The sequence below is a fragment of the Carassius gibelio genome, chromosome B4 (assembly GCF_023724105.1).
Source record: "Carassius gibelio isolate Cgi1373 ecotype wild population from Czech Republic chromosome B4, carGib1.2-hapl.c, whole genome shotgun sequence".
Classification (NCBI taxonomy): domain Eukaryota; kingdom Metazoa; phylum Chordata; class Actinopteri; order Cypriniformes; family Cyprinidae; genus Carassius; species Carassius gibelio.
The window spans coordinates 1049473-1070969 of record NC_068399.1 but is presented as its reverse complement, the minus strand read 5'-3'; the positions used below and the strand labels follow the sequence as shown (position 1 = coordinate 1070969).

Here is a 21497-nt window from a genome sequence, read left to right as displayed (position 1 = left end):
AGTATCAACAGCACTTTTCTCCAATCACACACGAGTGTTTCATGACTTTATCCACACTAGCACTCGACTGTTCAGCCAGAACGACTCATCTGATAAAAATCAACACTTTAATTCATCGAGGCTGTAGGAAAATGTTCAGAAGTGCATTTATTGTTATGATTTCTGAAGATCACTGAAGACTTTAACACAGAAAACATTAGAGTAATGTTTCACAGTTTTCATGAGGAGTGAACTGTGTGCCAGTCTCAGAGTTTGGTAATAAACCTGATCAGCAGAGTCTCTGGAGACTGGTGTGAACTGATGGACATCTGCTGATGGTGGAAACACATCATATCTGACAGAAAATCAATGTTTGTGCACACCTCTACATCTCTCTCAAACAAATCACTCTGCGCTCGTTTGAAAGTCGAGTTTTTCTTTGCAAAGCAAATGTAGTTTATTTGCAAAGCGCTGGATTTGTTTGATGAGTACTGGCACAGATTTCCCTCCACACTTGATTTGACTGGACAGAAGAAGAGAGATGTACACTTCAAATCAAGCACCTGACTGGAGGATTCAGTGATTCAATCAGTCACTCGCCTTTTTTACATTACTCTCAACATGCATTTCTGAAGTTAGCTGCACTCATTGATTGTCTGTAAATACCTACAAGCCCCGTTTCTGTTCTTTAATGTAGTCAAGACATTGTTTTAATTAGAAAGTTTGAGGAAAGGGACAGATGAACTCTCTCTCTCTCCACACACACCGCCTCTGATGGGTGGATGATGATGATGATGGGTGGAGGCAGAAGTTCGAGGAGAACCAGTGCCACGTCTGAAGAAGGGCGGAGACGCGACGCGACGCGACGCCCCTCTCTCCACACCGCTGAACGCGTTCAGTCCTCAGCTAAAGCCGCTTCGGTTGTGTCCAGAGAGAGTTTGTGGAGAACTGAAGTTGGTTCTAACAGAAGTTACGGTTCTTGTGACGCAACGCGAACGGGATGGCCGCGAAGAACAGAAACAAGAGCAGCTCGCAGCCCGGTAATAACGAGAAGACGCCCGCCAGCGCGCAGTCCGGTAATAACGAGAAGACGCCCGCCAGCGCGCAGACCAGTGACGCGCCGAGGACCCGGAGCGCGCAGACCGTTGACGCGCCGCGCTCGTCCGCGCTCCTCAGGCTCGTGTCCGCGCTGAGTTACCTGGGCTTCGTGGCGGGCACCGTGGCCGTGTCCGTGTTCTTCTACCAGGAGCTGTCCCACATCAAACACACGAGCTCCAGACACGAGGAGTGCGTGCAGAGGAGCGCAGACGCGCAGCAGCAGGTCAGTGTGTGTGTGTGTGTGTGTGTGTGTGTGAGAGACAGTAGAACACACTCCTCTGCTCTGATTGTTTACAGTACACACTCTGTTACACTGACCCAGGTCGATGTGGGGCTCTGTGATTGGCTGACAGGGCTGTGCTGACCTCCTCCTTCAGGACTCCCCAGAGACCCCTGTCCAAACACACACACACACACACACACACACACACAAGTGTGTGTCCAGCAGTGATTACTCTGCTTTACTTCTGTTAATGCCTGCTCTCTGTAAGGTGACACGGTTTAATCTGTGGTGTTTCTAATTAAGTGATGAGGAACAGATGCAAATGCCTCTGAAATATCACCACTGCTCATAACTCGGTGTTGCTAAGATATGTGATACTAACACTCGACTTACATTGGAAAGGTTTCTCTGACCTCCACATTTTCTGAGAAATCTCACGATTTGTTCCCAAACATGATGCATGATGGGATACTCAGAGCCTGGAATAGACTTAAGTGACATGTTTGATAAGGCAGGTCTCAGAGTTTATTACCCCGCGGGTGAGCTTCAGGTGCAGGAACACTAGCTGACAGATCAGACCTGAGCGACTGGTTTCACACACCTCCTCAGCTCCAGCAGGGTAACAGGCCAAAAGCAGAGTACACATGGACACCTCACTGAAGTTAAAGACTGTAGGGATTGTAGACCACAAGTGAGCACATTATTTCTGCTTTTTCTACCAAACTCCCTCTGATAGACCATTTAGAGCCCGCTTTGGTCTTTAAATCCTGGAAATCTCCAGAATGTTACTGAATAATGACTAGGAGCTCAGCGGTCACTGGTATGCAAAACATCCTTCGAAACAGGAAGAAACATGCCTTTTCGATGAGGTGATCACCTGAAGACCTAAGGGTGTGTACCGATCATGTTCTGAACTGACCCCGCATGCGCAAAACCCGCCCGAATGCTTCTCAAAACGAGTCCAACGGGAGACTCTTCAACTCTATAGACAACCGAAACATGAGGACTCGTACCAGAAACGATTCAAGACACTGCTGTCTTCTCTTTATTGTTCATATTGGCTTCTGCAGCAGATCTCACTATAAACAAACACATAATCGCTTGATGTATGTCCTCCCTGTTTACTGTCCCTCAGGAATTGGGTTTCAACTTTGTGAGTCAAAGAGACGCCACTAACACCATATTTACCCCCTGAACCTGATTGGGCGAGTTTTGAGAAGCAGTTGGGTGGATTTAGTTGTGAAAACCTGTTCCTATGGTTCGTTTTGTATCTGAGCGAAGCTCTTAAATTGATCCGTGTGAGCACGGTGTCTAAGTGTCTCTGTCCATCTGTGTGTCCAGATCAGGTCAATGCAGGCGTCTCTGGAGGCTCTGGAGAGTGCGGTGCTCAGCGTCAGGACTGATCTGAAGCACACCGACCGAGCCGCACAGGAGGGAGAGGACCACGCCCGGCGGCTGGACGACTCGCTCCACAAGCTCCAGAGCCAGATCTCCCAGCAGCTGACGCAGACCGTCCGGGAGCTGAAGGAGGCGCGGGAGCAGGACGCCTCGTCCCTGGAGGAGCGTCTGTCCCAGCTGAGCCGCTCCACGGCCGAGGCCTCCGTCCAGCAGAGTCAGCTCCAGAGCCAGCTGCAGGAGCTCAGGGCTCGTCTGGAGCAGCGGGACGCTCCGGCGCTCCTCAAGCAGGAGCTGGAGACCCTCAGCAGCGCCGTGGCCACGCTCCAGACCGCCAGCGAGGTGTCCGAGGGGAACGCGGCCGTGCTGCGCGAGCAGATCGCAGCGGTGAGCGCCGAGCAGCAGACCAGGAACAGGGAGGTGGCGTCTGTGTCCGAGGACGTGGAGGCCGTGAGGACGCTGCTGCAGAGCACCGCAGGGAGCCTGAGGAACGAGGTGTCTGCGGCTCGAGCCGGCGCTCAGAGCGCCTCGGACCTGACCCAGAGCCTGAGCGAGCGGCTGGAGCAGACCAGCACTGCCCTCCAGAGCCTGGAGACACACACCAGAGACCAGCTGCTGCAGCTGGACAAGCACCGGGAGGAAGCCGAGCTCCGGCTCAAGAGTGTGGAGGAGAGCCAGGAGGGCATGCAGACCTCGCTGACGGAGCAGAACAACAGACTGAACGCTCTCACAGACCAGCACGAGTCCCAGAAGAGCTCGCTGGGAGAGTACAAGACTAGCACAGAGACAGAGAGCCAGGCGCTCCGAGACGGACTGGACGACCTGAGGAGACGCCTGGACGAGCTGCAGACGCTGGTATCTGAACCAGACGCCGCTCAAGAGGAAGAGCCAGTCGATGAACTCTAGATCTCAGTCAGTGAGTCTGAGACGAGCTGCTCCACACATAACTGCACTTGTGTTCACAGCCACGGGCCGATCAGTCATTGTCTCTCTGAACCCATCACCAATGTAGAGATGTTTACAATAAAATCATTCCACACTAGTGTTACTGTCTCGATCTAATCTAGTGATCTACAATACCTACAAATGGATCAAAGGAGAACATTTAACAGGTTCAGTAACCTTTTAATAACGTAAATGTAGTTTCCATATGATTGTTTCTTTAATTGGTTAATTAAGTGGTTCTTGACCTCAAGATGACTTAAAATAACTAAGACAAACGAGCATTAAAATCAAGACGATACACCACCCTTTTATCACTGGCTGATTAAAATGATTAAAACTCTTCCAAATTACTGTGTTATTGACTTCATCTAATCTGATGATCTAGAAGATGTCTAGATATACATAAAACAGGAATATGAATATCAACTTTCACACATTCCTTTATTTTAATGACATTAAAATAAACATTTTTCATATAATTGTTTAATGAATGAATCGGGCCCACTTCAAGATGACTTAGAAGACAAAACAAGCATTGGTCAGCTAAAAATCAACTAAAACAACAAATGCTTTATGATTTGAATGATTTTAATACACCCTTGTCACTGAAGAACCAGGAAAAAGCTGCATGCGTGACCAAACATCACTGCAAAAGTATGATTTGTAGAGCAGGAAAAGCAGTGTACACTAATCAGATCTTACTGCTCATCATCAGATCCAAAATACAACCCCTGAACACATCAATAAACGTTTTAAACCATTGTGTCAAATGACCAATAAAATACCTAAAAACACATCAAAACGAATATTAATATAACATGAAGAGAACAATTTGTGCATTTTAAAGAGGCTGGTCATAAAATGAAAATCTAAATTTCCTTGATCTTCACACATTAATCTTCCGTAAAAACATACTGTTTCACACCTCGAAGTGGACTACTGAGAATCAGGAATCAGTATCAGTTCATGACATGACATGAGAGCATTTCTCACATTTATGTATTTTAATTACATTTATAAAAACATTTTCTATATCATTTTTGTTTTATCCGCAAACATCAAAGAGTGTCTCGAGATGATTTAAAATAATTCAAACATTGAAATCAATGTAACATACAGCAGTGATTCTCTCAGGAGCAGCTGAGGAGGACGTGGATGCAAACATCCCTGAGATCAGCGATCATCGGTGTGTCATGACTGACAGAGACGTGAACTGAATCTGGCAGTGAGGCAGTGACTGTCTGAGCGACTGTAGGAATGAGAGAGCACTACTGTGATACATGAACACTGCCCGTCTAACTCTAATGACCTTATGAAACTGATGTTTGTGTTAGCAGACCACAGCAATGATACTACCTCTCATCACATTTGTCCTAAAACCAAAACACATTCTCGTCTCAGGACAAGTTTGATGAACTTTTTTGATCCATCTCAAAGGCTGACTTCTGTATTTAGAAATAATTCAAATTGTCTTCACATTACAAATATCAACATTTATTTCAAAGAAAAACAGCAGTCACATTTTTCACAAAAAGGTTTTAAATGTCAACATTTGTTAGGTTTTAAAGTAAGAAGCCATGACTAATGTGAATGTAAGCCTTGGACACTTTGTGCTGGTCAGACCTGTCTGAACATGTTCAGATGTGAATGTAATGAACTGCACTGCTGCTTGTCCTGCAGAAGGAGAGCTTCATCTGTGAAGATCATCGAGACAGACACCAGCTGCTAGAAGTGAACTGACCATCGTTTGAGCTCAGATGATCACTGTGTGTTACACTCCTCCACAGATCCCTCCACCTCCTCTTCATTACATCAATTCACTGGTCAGGATCGCTTGAATACAGGGTCAGGCTTGAGCTCGAGACTCAACCTGGTCAGATCTGGTTCCTAAAGCCTGTTTCACTCTCACAAAGATGAGTAAACGACCAGTCAAAAGTTTCTGAAGAGCAACATTTGTGATGTTTTTAAGGAAGTCTCTTCTGCTCACCAAGTCTGCATTTATTTGATCCAAAATGCAGCATAAACAGTAACATTTTGAAATATTTTTACCATTTAAAAACTATTATATTTGAAAATGTAATTTATTCCTGTGATTTCAAAACCCTTGACTGGTAACTGTTATAGTGTGCCAAGCTTTGTAGATGGTTATTGTTTGACGCACCGTGTCTGTTAGTCAGTATCGTAGCAGATCTCAGTGCTCTTGAAAGGCGTACGGTTGCTCTGTGGCTAAACGTCAGTGTGTTCCAGCAGTAGTTTCCCGGTCGAAGCACGACTGGGCTGTTTCAGGCTGTGGTCTCCTGTCTCTGACTCCGCTCCTCCTCTCGGCTCATCAGGTCTTCAGCCAGCAGGCCGATCCTCAGGGTCAGGTCGTCCAGTTTGGGCTGGATGACGGCGAAGTCTTGTTTGATGGAGAAGACCTTGGGCTTGAGGTCGCTGGCGAAGGTGGCGGTCTTCAGCAGCTTGGCCTGTCCGCTCTCCAGTGCCAGGATGCGCTCGGACAGGTCACGGTGAGCGGCTGAGAGCTGGTGAACGAGTGCGCTGACCTGATCCAGCCGCTGGCTGCTCTTCTCCGCTGAGCTCCTCAGAGCCGCGACCCGGTCGATGCTGCCGGCCAGTAGATCACCGATGCGCCTGACCATCAGCTTCTCCGTCTGGGCCACCTTCTCCTCCAGAGCCTGTGTTTGGTTGAGCAGCAGCTCCACCTCTCCCTCCAGCCCAGCCATGCGCCGCACGTCCGTACGGATGGAGGCCAGTCTGGAGGTCACCTCGCTGGAGTCCTGCTGCTCCACACTCTCTACGGCCTGAGCCAGAGCGCTCAGGTTCAGCTGGAGCTGCTGTCGCTGACCCGCGAGACTGGAGAAGCGCTCCTGCAGCCGAGCCACCTCCACCTCCAGAGCCTCCATCTGAGACACGGCCGGAGCGGACAACAGCACACACTACACAAGAGAGCACACCAGAGACTTCAGTCACACACAGGTCTGATGATGCTCCTATGAGGAGTACGCAATAACAAACACTGAGATCATGAACTGAGATGTTATCAGACTCATCAAGATGACATGAGATCACCTCCAACATCAGGTCCTGGGCTCATATTCACAAACTATTCAATCTATGCACTCCTGAGTAGAAGTAAACTTGTTAAACTAAGAGTTTCCTCTTCAAACCGGTTTTACTTTTACTTACTAAAGAGAAACGGTGGGGTTGAGCTCAGTCAGACATTTAAATATTGCAGAGCGAGGTGTCCAATAAAGATGAAGGACTGAATCTGAAACACGTGTCTGATGAGGTATATGAATTTATCATTGAAAATGACAATCTTGACCGTCTGTTTACATGTCATACAGTGCAGGTCTTAATTACACAGCATGAAATAGAGCTCACAATCGGTTTAACTCTGATAATCTGAAACAGGCTGTTCGAGGGAAGCAGAAATTCAATGGAATATTTCATCCATCAAGTATTAAATAGATCATGAAAAGTGGATGATTATAACAGAATAAAGCCAGACGTGCATGTGGACCATATCTAAGTGACCAAAATAACAAACATTTATCAATAACGATAATTAGATGGTATCAGTTAATGTGCTGATATGTCAAGGGCTACAGTGGAGAGCTGACTATGTTATGCAAAAATGTTCATATTCTGCATATTCACAAAGCAGTGATAGAAATTAATCTTAATAAGTTTAAATAGATTTTTACCTTGTATGGGCATTTTTCTAATATATATATATATATATATATATATATATTTATTAAAATGATAAATTTCATCAGTTAGAATAAAAAGTCATTTGGGCTGTTACTAAACAAATGAAATCAGTATGAACCATAAATTCATCTTTGCGGTCCAGAAGAAACACAGAAGCTGCATCTGAAGAGGCACATTGATGTGTTTATACAGTTTAATGCAGAACATGAATGCATTTAACCTGCAGTTACAAATGCAGGAATAATGTTTTGATCTTTTAAATGGAAAACATTGAATACTGATATTTGAGATGATAAAAAAAATAAAAGATACTTTAAATATGAAGTTAAACCGCCAGCAGGTGGCAGCAAGTCACTTAATAAGTGAGTCACTGCGAATAAACCAAATCATTTAAACGGTTGCGAAACAAGAAATCAAAAATCATGTTGATCAAAGACACAAAACAGAATTTACAGTATTTACTTAGTTAACTTTTTGTTTATCATCAAGACAAAAAAAAAAGATATCTTTTAAACTTATCACACACCCCTTGGTTCAATACTATTTGACACACAACACACAAAACAATGACTGATCTCTTAAAGGCAAAAAAAAATAAAGCAATTGTGACTGACCTGTTAGAATAAAAAGGGCAAAAAGGATTTGAAGGATTTAGAAGCAGAAATGTGAAGTTTAGTGGATTAAACCACCTACACCAATTCTTCATTTACAGATTGTAAAAGAAGTTGCTCATTTTTATAGCCATTTTCATGTAGAGGTAGTGTTTTCACAGTGAAATCGTGTTTAAAAAACAATTCATCTGTTTAAATGTGTATAATTGAGCCGTGAAGATTTTTGTACATTTTTATATTAATTTGAGCAATATGGGTTTGGGCCATTACGTTGTAAAACTGGATATGACTTTACTCTTGTCCATTGTTTACTTCTTGTACGACCCAGGCTCCAGCAGACATGACAAACATCACCAACATGACATTAGTTGAACTGAACCTGTAATACTCCTGAGATAACACGGTACATTCAGTCCTTCAGCTGCACGTCCGGTCAGGCCTGTCAGTAGTGTTACTGTCGTAAAGTTCATAATAAATAAGAACAAAAAACATGTAGTATTCAAGTACTTTTAAAAAGTAAGTACTTCTACTCTTTCACTTAAGTGAACAGCTTGAATCTTTAAAGCGTTGACTCGTAGCAGAGTAATATTAGTCTGTCCTTCCACTCAAGTAACGGAGTGTGTCTAGAGAACAGTTCAGGTGTGGTGTGGTGTGCTCCTGAGCCGCTCCTCGGCGCTCTGCACCTGCACCTGCAGCTCCTCCAGCCTCCTGTAGGTGGTGCTGAGCTGCGCGCGGACCCGGAGCATGGAGCGCACGGCCTCGTCTGCGGCGTGGAGGTGTGTGTGGTGAGGGGCGCGGGTGTCCAGCCGCTGCCGGAGCTCCAGACCCTGCTCCTCCAGACGCTGCAGCTGCTCCTGGAGCCGTGAGACTCTGCGCTCGCTCCACTGCAGCTGATCGCTCACGTGTCCCGCGTCCTCGTCCTCGCTGCGCACCAGCGCCCGTGTGTTCCTGCCCGTCCCGTCCTGCACCTCCTGCAGCCGCTCGCTCAGCTCCCGCAGCAGCGCCTCCACCGTGTTCACCTGCTCCGTCACGTGAGAGTGTGCGGCTCGCGAGCGCCTCTTCAGCTGCTCCAGCTCCTCGCTCAGGGCTCTCCGCCGCGCCTCCGTCACGCGGCGCACGCGCTCCTCCAGGGTGTGAAGGAGGACCGCAGACGCCTGCTGCTCCACCTGCAGCGCGGCCGAGGTGTTGAGGGTGGAGCTGACGGTGTGCTTCAGCGTGGAGCAGGAGGAGGAGGAGGTCTGCAGCTGCGTTCACAACACACCACATCAGCTGAGAGTGATCTGATCTACTAGTGCACTACTGCTGCATGAACACACACAGGAAACTGCATGCACCCAAAACGTGTGAGCACTGGCACACTACACTGACCTCGTTCAGTAAATAACACCCGCTTATCATTCTTTTCCATTTTATTTTAGGATTTTGATTTATTTACACCTTCTTGTCAAGTTTGAGATGATTGTTTTTGAAAGTAGTCTCAGTAACACTCAGCCACATTAATGCATTAATTATACTTTGTAATGCATTGCATGTAGGCCTGGGCAAAAAAAAATACATTTTTTTCGATTAATTTTTTTTGTTCAATTTGATGTCGATTCTCAAAAGCCAAATTGATCGTTTCCAGTATTTATTGATTTGAAAGAAGATCTGATTAATCTGAATCTTTTCATTAGTCTTCTCCACTAGATGTCACCCTCTTATTTTACAAGAGAAAGCCTGTCACTCATTCAGTGCTTCTCATGGCGGAGATACTGTTGACAAGAACCAAGAACAAAACCTGATTTAATAATGAATATACTGTGGGGCTGCTCCTACACTTAAAAGCTTTTGATTGATTATGGCTTTACAGAGATATTCTCCTGGATAAAAAGTTACCTCAGAGACAGAGATCAGTTTGTACTAATAAATGGTGTTAAATCAGATTTTTTTAAAAAGTTACTTGTGGTGTTACATATTACATATTATTATCTAACTCTTTATCTTGTATCATCGAATCTAGTGAAAAAGCGACGTACATCAGTTAAATATGTATAAAGGGTAAAATGTGTTCATATTTTTACTTTCTTAAAATACCTTGTTTTCTATTTAAATATATTCATGTAATTTATTCTTATAATTTTAAAGCGTTAATTATCTTCAGCGTGATGAACATGATGATCTTCAGAAATCATTCTTATATTCTGCTCAAAAAACATTTATTATTATTATTAATAATAATTACAAATTAATTAAACTGACTCCGAGCTTTTGAATGATATTAGTGTATAATGTTACAAAAGCTTTTTATTTCAGATAAGATTCAGATCTTTGGATCTTTCTATTCAATGAATCCTGAAAAAATATAGTCAAGTGTTTTAAATATTGATGAAAATGATAATAATAATACACGTAAATAACCATATTCTTCTGATTTCTGAAGATCACTGAAGACTGGAGGAATGAAGCTGGATACACAGCTGCACATCACAGAAATACATTACACTTTAATAGAGATCCACACAGAAAACTGATGTTTAAATTATTAAAATACTTCAAAACCGCAGAGTTTTAGCTGTATTGTGGATCAGTGCAGGCTTGGGGAGCAGAACAGACTTCTTTAAAAACATAAAAAACAATCATTTATGAAATTATGTAATGCAGTACTCCTTCATAATTCATTACACACAGGTCTAAAGGTTGTAAGAGTTAGAGAAGTCTCTTCTACGTTTATTTGATCAAAATACAGCAGAAACAGTGAAATCTAACGATGTAATTTAATTTGCTTTTGAACTGAAAAATGAAATGAGATAAAGTATATTGTGCAGAAGGAACTCGTGTGGTGTTCATCAATCACTCGTTCACTCGAGCAGCCCATAAATATGAAGAGCACCTGTGAGAGGAGACTTCACTATTTGAATGAAGTGTGTATTAAATGTAAAAAGAGGGAGGTTATGATTGATTTAGATCAGTGGATTGGTGAATGGCTGACTGAACAAGACTCAAATACACTTTGCTAATGATGAATATGTCAATTAAACATGTGATGGTATTCAGTGATGAGATATATCACAGTAATTAATATGCACGACATTGTTATCGTGGGCACTTCTAAATACAGCGAATAATTATATATGACAAATCATTCTGAATTTGGAAGGCATTTTAAGAATAGTATTCCCATCAACTGGTCAAACTGCTGCTTGAAAGACTCTGATGTGAACAAGCACACGAGAAGCACATGAGGAACACGTGAGGGACGCGCTGAATGAAGCACGTTCACTCCCTGACAGCAGATGGCGCTAAACTGCAGAGAATCTCCTTTCCCTGGAAACCCCACAAATAAAGCAGCTGCTACTTTCTGAAGCATAGTTAAATAGCCATTCAGATTTGTGTTTTCTATGGTGTTCATCACAGAGCCAAATACTTACATATTTAGACTCAATAGGCTATTTACAGTATTTTCAAACTTGTTGTGTTTTCATTATAATCTGGATGCTCTAGATATCGTTTGAAAGTTTTTATGATTCTTAATTGTTAATTCACACTTTACATTAGGACTTCATTAGTTAACATCAGTTAATTCATTAGTTAAACTACCAGTGAAAAATTCTTCTGAACATTTATTAATCTTAGGTATTCCAATATTTAATAACATGTTGATAAAATGTAAAGTTGCAGCTGTATTATTTAATGAGCTAACATGAACTAAGACTTGTATTTTTTAATAAAGATGAATAACTTCTGTAGCAAATGTAGCTTTTGCTCATTGTGAATGTATTAACTAAAGAGGTCTTATTGTAAAGTGATACCTATGGGTCTTTGTAGTTCTTGCACCTTAATCTGTGCAAAACTTTTTATTTTTTTCTGTAGTGCTTTATTGTATTTAAATGTGCAGTTATTTTGTTATAAAAAGTTATTTAAGCTGTTATACTCTATAATGACCACTTTTGGAAACTATATTATTACCATGATAACAGGAAAATGTTATAACAAAATATCTCTAATGTCAATTTATCAATAATTTTTTTTTTTTTTGTGGGGCTTACAGTAAAAAGAGGTTTAAAGTATCTGAAGACAGAAATAAAGATATATAAATCTCTCAGCTTATGTTAGAAATTGCTTTGTATTCAAGGCACAAAGATGTTTTTAACACTTTCTACTTAATTTCATTACTTGTCATTTTTTAGATTCTTTCAAATGTTTTTTGTCTGTAGTTAAATAAATTTTCGTAAGGGTGCAAATACAGCTGTTAAGCCCCGTTAATAACTATAGCGATAAAGATAAAGGTATAAAATATAAATATGAGCAGACGATATCGTCTGTTATTCCGCGGGCACGCGCATCTGAGCTCGTGGCAGCAGGGCGGATTCTGATTGGCTGTTAATGTTTGTTTCGTTCATCAGCTGGAGATAACTCCTGAAGACACCGTTACAGCTGTGGTTCACTAATACTGTATTGTATATTTTGATCTGATGTACACACCTCTCGCGAGAGTCCAGCCATGTGTTCTCGCAGCTCGTGGAGGCTGCGGCTCTCCTCACTCAGACGCTCGTGTTTGAGGATGATTTCTGCGAGCTTGGCGTCCTGCTGAACGTGCAGCCTGTGGAGAGAGCCGAGAGCACACCTTACAGCTCAGAGAGGGGTTAATGAGGAGAGTGAGCGCACTTTACAGCTCAGAGAGGGGTTAATGAGGAGAGTGGGCGCACTTTACAGCTCAGAGAGGGGTTAATGAGGACTTTGGTGACACTCACCATGTGCTGAAGAGCGACACTGAGAGACACACTAGCGCGACGCACAGCTTCACATCGGGACTGAAGCGGGAGGAGGATCTCTCCTCAGAGCCACTCTTCTTCTCCCCGCTCGGCTGCTTCATCACACTCTTCTGTCGCTGCCTCGCGCCGCTCGCCTGCATCATTCACCAGACTCGAGGAAAACACTGAGAAGAACAGATCAAGAGACTCGAGAACACATCTGTGGAAACTTTGTAGAGTTTTTCTCTCGTCTCGTCGGAGGCTGAAACCGCCACGCAGTCGTTTCGCCGATAGCCAATGAGAGCAGACGCGCGGACTGACGTAACGGAGTGGGCGGGGTTTAGACGAGTCCAAATAATAATTATGATGTTTAACTCTACTGTTTATGATAATTTCAGTGTCTATTAAAGCTAATGTGTGTAACCGTTTCGCTACTAATGGTTTTTATTGAAACGGCACATGCAGCGTTGTCACATGATACATGTTACTTTTCTCAGCGCTGGTCAGAACTGACCAATCACAGCTGCGTGTCTTTTCGATGGGGGTTTAACAGGTTTCAGGGGATTATTTATATATGTGTATCAAAAATGCATGATTATAAGTAAAATATTGAAACGATTATAGTTTCTGGTAAACAAAAATCGGTAATAAGTAAAACTCAGGGATTTTAATTTTTATATATCATTAGAATGTCTATGAGATTTAAATGTACAACTATTCTCATGATCTCCATTAGTTTGTTTTCTTGCATCATGACAGATTATAGCACACAGCTCAGTTTCTCACCAAGTCTGATCTTTATTGAGTTAAACAGTTCACCACAATCAGCATCAGTTTAATGACCCCTCACACTCATAAAGGACAGAACAAGAGAAACACAGACTCCATAAACAAACACAGATGAGGCAGTAGGATGAAGAACGACTGTCCGGGTTGCAGTGTGTGAAACCAGCCGCTCATCTTCTTCATCTTCATCATCACACATACAATGCTACATTACACTTCATATAAAGCTCTTTAATGTGTGAACACATCCTCTTTCTTCATGACCATAAACAAACACAGCTGAAGTAGAGTGCAATCTGAATCAAATGATTCTCTTCATATAAACCAGTTTGTCCCCTAGTGATCAAACGACGACTCTTTCAGTCAGAACTCAAGCTGCGACTCTGAGTGAATGATGCTCTCAGACTCATGTGCTGTAGTGATCCTGCAGGGAGTGAACACAGCGTCCAGAGCTCGTCCACACAGATGAATGGGTCAGATAGTGCAGGACTGACCTGTATGGAGGACATGACCTCCCGGCCACCGAGCGGACGCCGCTGCTCAGCTGTGTCATGTCTGGCACGGCCGGCCGAACCTTGCTCAGGCTGTAGGACACTGCTGACACACAACACACAGTGTTACACGCAGGCAAATTCTCCAGCTGCGCTCGAACCTCATACTGCAAGCAGAAAACATCTCACAATACCCGTCTTCTAATGTATGATCATCTTATCGATCCAGCGGTTCAGTAACAGCTCTGCGTATGCAGTAGCACTCATATTTATTTAAAGACTTTTGAAGTTTTCACAGCCTTTTCACTATTCTAGTCTTTCTGTTCCCAAATTTAAGACCTCTTGAAATCATGATTAAGACTTTCTTGTACAAATTAAGAGTTTTATGGCCTTTAGTTTGATGCGACTGACTTTAGGGACCCGTGGGAGCCCTGAACACTGGTGTTTCTCAGCGGCGTCTGTCTGACGTGTCACCTCGGAGTGGTCCTGCTGCCCGAACATGTCTGATGAAATAGCTCTGGCATCGCCGAACTTCCTTTGAGCATCATCAGAGACGGCCTGCGGCTCCTTCCTCCTCACAAACCCTGCCCACACTCACGTCTCACTGGTCAAAACAAACCCCGCCCCCACGCACGCCTCACTGGTCAAAACAAGCCCCGCCCCCATGCACGCCTCACTGGTCAAAACAAACCCCGCCCCCACGCACGCCTCACTGGTCAAAACAAGCCCCGCCCACACTCACGTCCCACTGGTCAAAACAAGCCCCACCCCCACGCACGCCTCACTGGTCAAAACAAGCCCCACCCCCACGCACGTCTCACTGGTCATAACAAGCCCCACCCCCACGCACGCCTCACTGGTCAAAACAAGCCCCACCCCCACGCACGCCTCACTGGTCAAACAAACCCCGCCCACACGCATGCCTCAATCGTCAAATTCAAACTGACCACACTTTCTTCCATTAGTCAAAATTTTAACTCTGTCCTCTAGGGATGCAACAGAGTGAAAAATCTTGGCCGAAGCATAAACCAAATCAAACACTGGGCTGAAGGCCGAATTGTTTCACCATTGCTTAAATTAAATAAAAAAAAACAAAATGTGCTTTTTACGGTTTTGTCCTGTCTTTCAAAGAACAAAATAACTAGAAAACAATAATTGAAAGATATTTGGCACTAAACATTTTAACATTCCAGCAGAATAAAGCAAAATTAAACAAAGTTAGTTAAGTTAGAATATTTCTGGCCATTATTGAGAGACCCCTTCTTGAATCAGGATACTACGCTGAGTGCTGTTTGATTGCATGACTAAAACACTTAACTGTTTGGTACAATTTATTTAGCCCTTTCACTTATTCAGCAGAAGACACACACACACACACACGTGTGTTAACTGACCTGCGTCCGCTGAGGCCCATGCCGAGCCGCTCCGCCTGCTCCTTACCCTCCAGACTCTGGTAAACATGGCTTAGAGACCACAGTCTGCACACACAGACACACACACAGGGCGAGCAGACACCCGTGAGGACTGACCTGCAGGTCTCTCTCTCTATCTCTCACTGGGGCTCAGTGCTACTGGTCTGTGAGCTCCTCTCCTCCTGCAGTCTGTCTACGGCCGGAGACACTGAAGCTCTGACTGCTGACCTTCTGAGCGACCAGACCCACCTGATTCAGGACACAGACCACACACACACACGCCGAGCTCAAAACTGCACTCAAGACAAACATCATTACTGATACTGAACTCAACACACCACCAAATCATCTCAGATCACCTCCATGAAGCAGGAGGTATTGAAGTATTCCATCTTAATTATTAATTACTAAAAAAATGTAATACACTTTTCACTGTAGAAATGATAGCATTTTGGGGAAGTTGACATCTAACAATTTAAAGTACTACCCTTGCCTCACCATAAAACTATATTTTCTATGAAATAATAATAAAGGATCGTGACAATCTAATAAGTCTATATTTTAAGAATAGATTTTTTAAAATGTACTTCACATTAGGGAAGGAGTGTGAGAGTGTAAGTTTACCTGCTGAAGGAGTGAAATGGTGTAAAGTTTACCTGCTGAAGGAGTGTAATGGTGTAAAGTTTACTTGCTGAAGGAGTGTAATGGTGTAAAGTTTACCTGATGAAGGAAAGTGTGAGAGTGTAAAGTTTAACTGCTGAAGGTGTGTAATGGTGTAAAGTTTACCTGATGAAGGAGTGTGAGTGTAAAGTTTCCCTGACGAAGGAGTGTGAGAGTGTAAAGTTTCCCTGACGAAGGAGTGTCAGAGTGTAATGTTTACCTGACGAAGGAGTGTGAGAGTGTAAAGTTTACCTGACAAAGGAGTGTGAGAGTGTAAAGTTTACCTGACAAAGGAGTGTGAGAGTGTAATGTTTATCTGACAGAGTGTGAGAGTGTAATGTTTACCGGACGAAGGAGTGTGAGAGTGTAAAGTTTACCTGACGAAGGACAGTGTAATGGTGTAAAGTTTACCGGACGAAGGAGTGTGAGAGTGTAAAGTTTACCTGACGAAGGACAGTGTAATGGTGTAAAGTTTATCTGACGAAGGAGTGTGAGAGTGTAAAGTTTACCTGACGAAGGAGTGTGAGAGTGTAAAGTTTACCTGACGAAGGAGTGTGAGAGTGTAATGTTTATCTGACGGAGTGTGAGAGTGTAAAGTTTACCTGACAAAGGAGTGTGAGAGTGTAATGTTTACCTGATGAAGGAGTGTGAGAGTGTAATGTTTACCTGATGAAGGAGTGTGAGAGTGTAATGTTTACCGGACGAAGGAGTGTGAGAGTGTAATGTTTACCGGACGAAGGAGTGTGAGAGTGTAAAGTTTACCGGACGAAGGACAGTGTAATGGTGTAAAGTTTACCTGACAAAGGACAGTGTAATGGTGTAAAGTTTACCTGACGAAGGACAGTGTAATGGTGTAAAGTTTGGCTGACGAAGGAGTGTGAGAGTGCAAAGTTTATCTGACGAAGGAGTGTGAGTGCAAAGTTTATCTGACGAAGGAGTGTGAGTGCAAAGTTTATCTGACGAAGGAGTGTGAGAGTGCAAAGTTTACCTGACGAAGGAGTGTGAGAGTGTAATGTTTACCTGACGAAGGAGTGTGAGAGTGTAAAGTTCACCTGACGAAGGAGTGTGAGAGTGTAATGTTTACCTGACGAAGGAGTGTGAGAGTGTAAAGTTTACCTGACGAAATAGTGCGAGTGTAAAGTTTACCTGACGAAGGAGTGCGAGTGTAAAGTTGACCTGACGAAGGAGTGTGAGAGTGTAATGTTTACCTGACAAAGTTCATAAAGTTCAAGTGTAATGTTTACCTGACAAAGTTCCATAAAGTTCACCTGACGAAGGAGTGTGAGAGTGTAATGTTTACCTGACGAAGGAGTGTGAGAGTGTAAAGTTTACCTGACGAAGGAGTGTGAGAGTGTAAAGTTTACCTGACGAAGGAGTGTGAGAGTGTAATGTTTACCTGATGAAGGAGTGTAAGAGTGTAATGTTTACCTGACAAAGTTCATAAAGTTCAAGTGTAATGTTTACCTGACGAAGGAGTGTGAGAGTGTAAAGTTTACCTGACAAAGGACAGTGTAATGGTGTAAAGTTTACCTGACGAAGGACAGTGTAATGGTGTAAAGTTTACCTGACGAAGGAGTGTGAGAGTGCAAAGTTTATCTGACGAAGGAGTGTGAGAGTGCAAAGTTTATTTGACGAAGGAGTGTGAGAGTGCAAAGTTTATCTGACGAAGGAGTGTGAGAGTGTAATGTTTACCTGACGAAGGAGTGTGAGAGTGTAATGTTTACCTGACGAAGTTCCATAAAGTTCACCTGACGAAGGAGTGTGAGAGTGTAATGTTTACCTGACGAAGGAGTGTGAGAGTGTAAAGTTCACCTGACAAAGGAGTGCGAGAGTGTAAAGTTTACCTGACGAAGGAGTGCGAGTGTAAAGTTTACCTGACGAAGGAGTGTGAGAGTGTAATGTTTACCTGATGAAGGAGTGTAAGAGTGTAATGTTTACCTGACAAAGTTCCATAAAGTTCACCTGACGAAGGAGTGTGAGAGTGTAATGTTTACCTGACGAAGGAGTGTGAGAGTGTAAAGTTTACCTGATGAAGGAGTGTGAGAGTGTAATGTTTACCTGACGAAGGAGTGTGAGAGTGTAAAGTTTACCTGACGAAGGAGTGTGAGAGTGTAATGTTTACCTGATGAAGGAGTGTAAGAGTGTAATGTTTACCTGACGAAGTTCCATAAAGTTCACCTGACGAAGGAGTGTGAGAGTGTAATGTTTACCTGACGAAGGAGTGTGAGAGTGTAAAGTTCACCTGACAAAGGAGTGCGAGTGTAAAGTTTACCTGACGAAGGAGTGCGAGTGTAAAGTTTACCTGACGAAGGAGTGTGAGAGTGTAAAGTTTACCTGATGAAGGAGTGTGAGAGTGTAATGTTTACCTGACGAAGGAGTGTGAGAGTGTAAAGTTTACCTGACGAAGGACTGTGACAGTGTAATGTTTACCTGATGAAGGAGTGTAAGAGTGTAATGTTTACCTGACAAAGTTCATAAAGTTCAAGTGTAATGTTTACCTGACGAAGGAGTGTGAGAGTGTAAAGTTTACCTGACGAAGGAGTGTGAGAGTGTAAAGTTTACCTGACGAAGGAGTGTGAGAGTGTAATGTTTATCTGACGGAGTGTGAGAGTGTAAAGTTTACCTGACGAAGGAGTGTGAGAGTGTAAAGTTTACCTGACGAAGGAGTGTGAGTGTAATGTTTACCTGATGAAGGAGTGTAAGAGTGTAATGTTTACCTGACAAAGTTCATAAAGTTCAAGTGTAATGTTTACCTGACGAAGGAGTGTGAGAGTGTAATGTTTACCTGACGAAGGAGTGTGAGAGTGTAAAGTTTACCTGACGAAGGAGTGTGAGAGTATAATGTTTATCTGACGGAGTGTGAGAGTGTAAAGTTTACCTGACAAAGGAGTGTGAGAGTGTAATGTTTACCTGACGAAGGAGTGTGAGAGTGTAATGTTTACCGGACGAAGGAGTGTGAGAGTGTAAAGTTTACCTGACGAAGGACAGTGTAATGGTGTAAAGTTTACCTGACGAAGGATAGTGTAATGGTGTAAAGTTTACCTGACGAAGGAGTGTGAGAGTGTAAAGTTTATCTGACGAAGGAGTGTGAGAGTGCAAAGTTTACCTGACGAAGGAGTGTGAGTGTAATGTTTACCTGACGAAGGAGTGTGAGAGTGTAATGTTTACCGGACGAAGGAGTGTGAGAGTGTAATATTTACCTGACGAAGGAGTGTGAGAGTGTAAAGTTTACCTGACGAAGGAGTGTGAGAGTGTAATGTTTACCTGACAAAGGAGTGTGAGAGTGTAATATTTACCTGACGAAGGAGTGTGAGAGTGTAAAGTTTACCTGACGAAGGAGTGTGAGAGTGTAAAGTTTACGTGACGAAGGAGTGTGAGAGTGTAAAGTTTACCTGACGAAGGAGTGTGAGAGTGTAATGTTTACCTGACGAAGGAGTGTGAGAGTGTAATGTTTACCTGACGAAGGAGTGTGAGAGTGTAATGTTTACCTGACGAAGGAGTGTGAGAGTGTAAAGTTTACCTGACGAAGGAGTGTGAGAGTGCAAAGTTTATCTGACGAAGGAGTGTGAGAGTGTAATGTTTACCTGACGAAGGAGTGTGAGAGTGTAAAGTTTACCTGACGAAGGAGTGTGAGAGTGTAATGTTTATCTGACGGAGTGTGAGTGTGTAAAGTTTACCTGACAAAGTGAAGTGAAGTGAAGTGACATTCAGCCAAGTGTGGTGACCCATACTCAGAATTTGTGCTCTGCATTTAACCCATCCGAAATGCACACACACAGAGCAGTGAACACACACACACACACACACTGTGAGCACACACCCGGAGCAGTGGGCAGCCATTTATGCTGCGGCGCCCGGGGAGCAGTTGGGGGTTCGATGCCTTGCTCAAGGGCACCTAAGTCATGGTATTGAAGGTGGAGAGAGAACTGTACATGCACTCCCCCCACCCACAATTCCGTCCGGCCCGAGACTAGAACTCACAACCCTTCGATTGGGAGTCCAACCCTCTAACCATTAGGCCACGACTCCCAAAAGGAGTGTGAGAGTGTAATATTTACCTGACGAAGGAGTGTGAGAGTGTAAAGTTTACCTGATGAAGGACAGTGTAATGGTGAAAGTTTACCTGATGAAGGACAGGTGAACTCCCAGTGAGCGGTGTGTCCCTGAGCAGTCAATGCAGAGAAAGACACCATGTGTGACGCTGCCCAGCTGGGGTTCTTCACAGAGCAGTCAAAACACACCTGACAATATAGCTAATAATTACAACCCATGTCAATACAACACCATATTGCCTGCCTTCAAATTACCTTATAATTAATCAGATCTACAGACAAAAACATTTCAACAGTCACACATTTTAACACGCATTGTTTCTAACTCTTATTTTTTTCCCACTTTAATAGTTTTTGCTCTGTTCTGTACAATTACAAAACATGTTATTATTAAAGTTGGGAAACATTCGCAGGAAAATGCAAACTCAGTGTGAATCAGGACATCTGTTTTGAGGAATAAAGCTCGTTTAATAATATCAATGATGAAGGAATCGTGCTAAAACAGCAGCTTCACCTGCCATATGTTTACATAAATATGTGACGTGTCAAAAGCTCAGAAACAGCGCGCTCTCGGTTTGTGGGGCTCGGGCTCACCTTGTTCGTGGGGACAGACCGCATGCGCCTCAGGATGGCGGTGATGTCATGTTTACTGCTGCGGGAAACTAAACTCAACGTGAGGAAAGTCAGCAAACACTCCCGCGGCTGCGCTCGTCCTCCTGCGGTGACGTCACGCACACGGAGGGCGCTGATTGGCGGAAAACACGCTCACGCTGAGCTACAGCTGGACAAACCAACAGGATGCATTTAAATACTTTCATTTTTTGTTGTATCTATGTGGCTCAATGACGAGACCATTTCAGTTAATAGTTAAATTATAAGTTAAGGCTCTATCCTAAGGTTTTAAACTTTTGTGAAAATGTCAAAATATGGGTGTAAAAAAAAATCGTCATTCAGCATAACAGATACATGTACAATGAAACATCCTTATTCTGACTTTATAAGAGAACAAGAAAACACTAAATTTGATTATATATATATATATATAGATAGAGAGAGAGAGAGAGAGAGAGAGAGAGAGAGAGAGAGATGACATACACGTGCAGATTTATAATTCAGAAAATTTTTTGTATATAATATAACCAATATAAATGTAAAATATATTTAAAACAGAAAATAATTCAAGCAATGGAAAAGGTGATCACAAAGTTTTTTTTTTATGGGTAAAATCAAATGTTTTGATATTTATATATAATAAAAATAAATCAAAACAGCAGCAAGGTACAATGCATGAATCATTTTTATTTATTTGTTGTATATCAATTATGTGTATATTTAATATTGACTGTTGTCAAACATGAAGAAATTAAAAGAAACTGCTGTCTGTATGTGTTTGTGTAT

The 21497-nt window shown here is 43.0% G+C and overlaps 2 protein-coding genes across 9 annotated transcripts; one reads left to right on the top strand and one right to left on the bottom strand.

The window, feature by feature from the left end:
- Positions 1-704: 704 nt before the first annotated feature.
- ckap4 (cytoskeleton associated protein 4) lies at positions 705-3737 on the top strand. The gene is made up of 2 exons (XM_052553912.1): positions 705-1300; positions 2642-3737. The coding sequence occupies exons 1-2, from the start codon at positions 980-982 to the stop codon at positions 3599-3601; spliced, it is 1281 nt and encodes a 426-aa protein (XP_052409872.1). The 5' UTR covers positions 705-979; the 3' UTR covers positions 3602-3737.
- A 325-nt stretch (positions 3738-4062) lies between these two features.
- On the bottom strand, positions 4063-21056 carry ikbip (IKBKB interacting protein). 8 transcript variants are annotated; one of them, XM_052553928.1, is made up of 7 exons: positions 20694-21042; positions 20171-20288; positions 15370-15636; positions 13979-14142; positions 12699-13908; positions 12430-12547; positions 4063-6576 (listed from the first exon to the last, which is right to left on the bottom strand). In XM_052553928.1, exons 5-7 carry the CDS (start codon positions 12860-12862, stop codon positions 5923-5925), a joined length of 936 nt encoding a protein of 311 aa, XP_052409888.1. In that variant the 5' UTR covers positions 12863-13908; positions 13979-14142; positions 15370-15636; positions 20171-20288; positions 20694-21042; the 3' UTR covers positions 4063-5922. The 8 variants fall into 8 exon arrangements, with proteins under 8 accessions (XP_052409888.1, XP_052409881.1, XP_052409883.1 ...); XM_052553921.1 differs by having other exon boundaries at positions 20171-20300; positions 20694-21032; XM_052553923.1 differs by having other exon boundaries at positions 20138-20288; positions 20694-21032.
- Between the last annotated feature and the right edge of the window lie 441 nt (positions 21057-21497).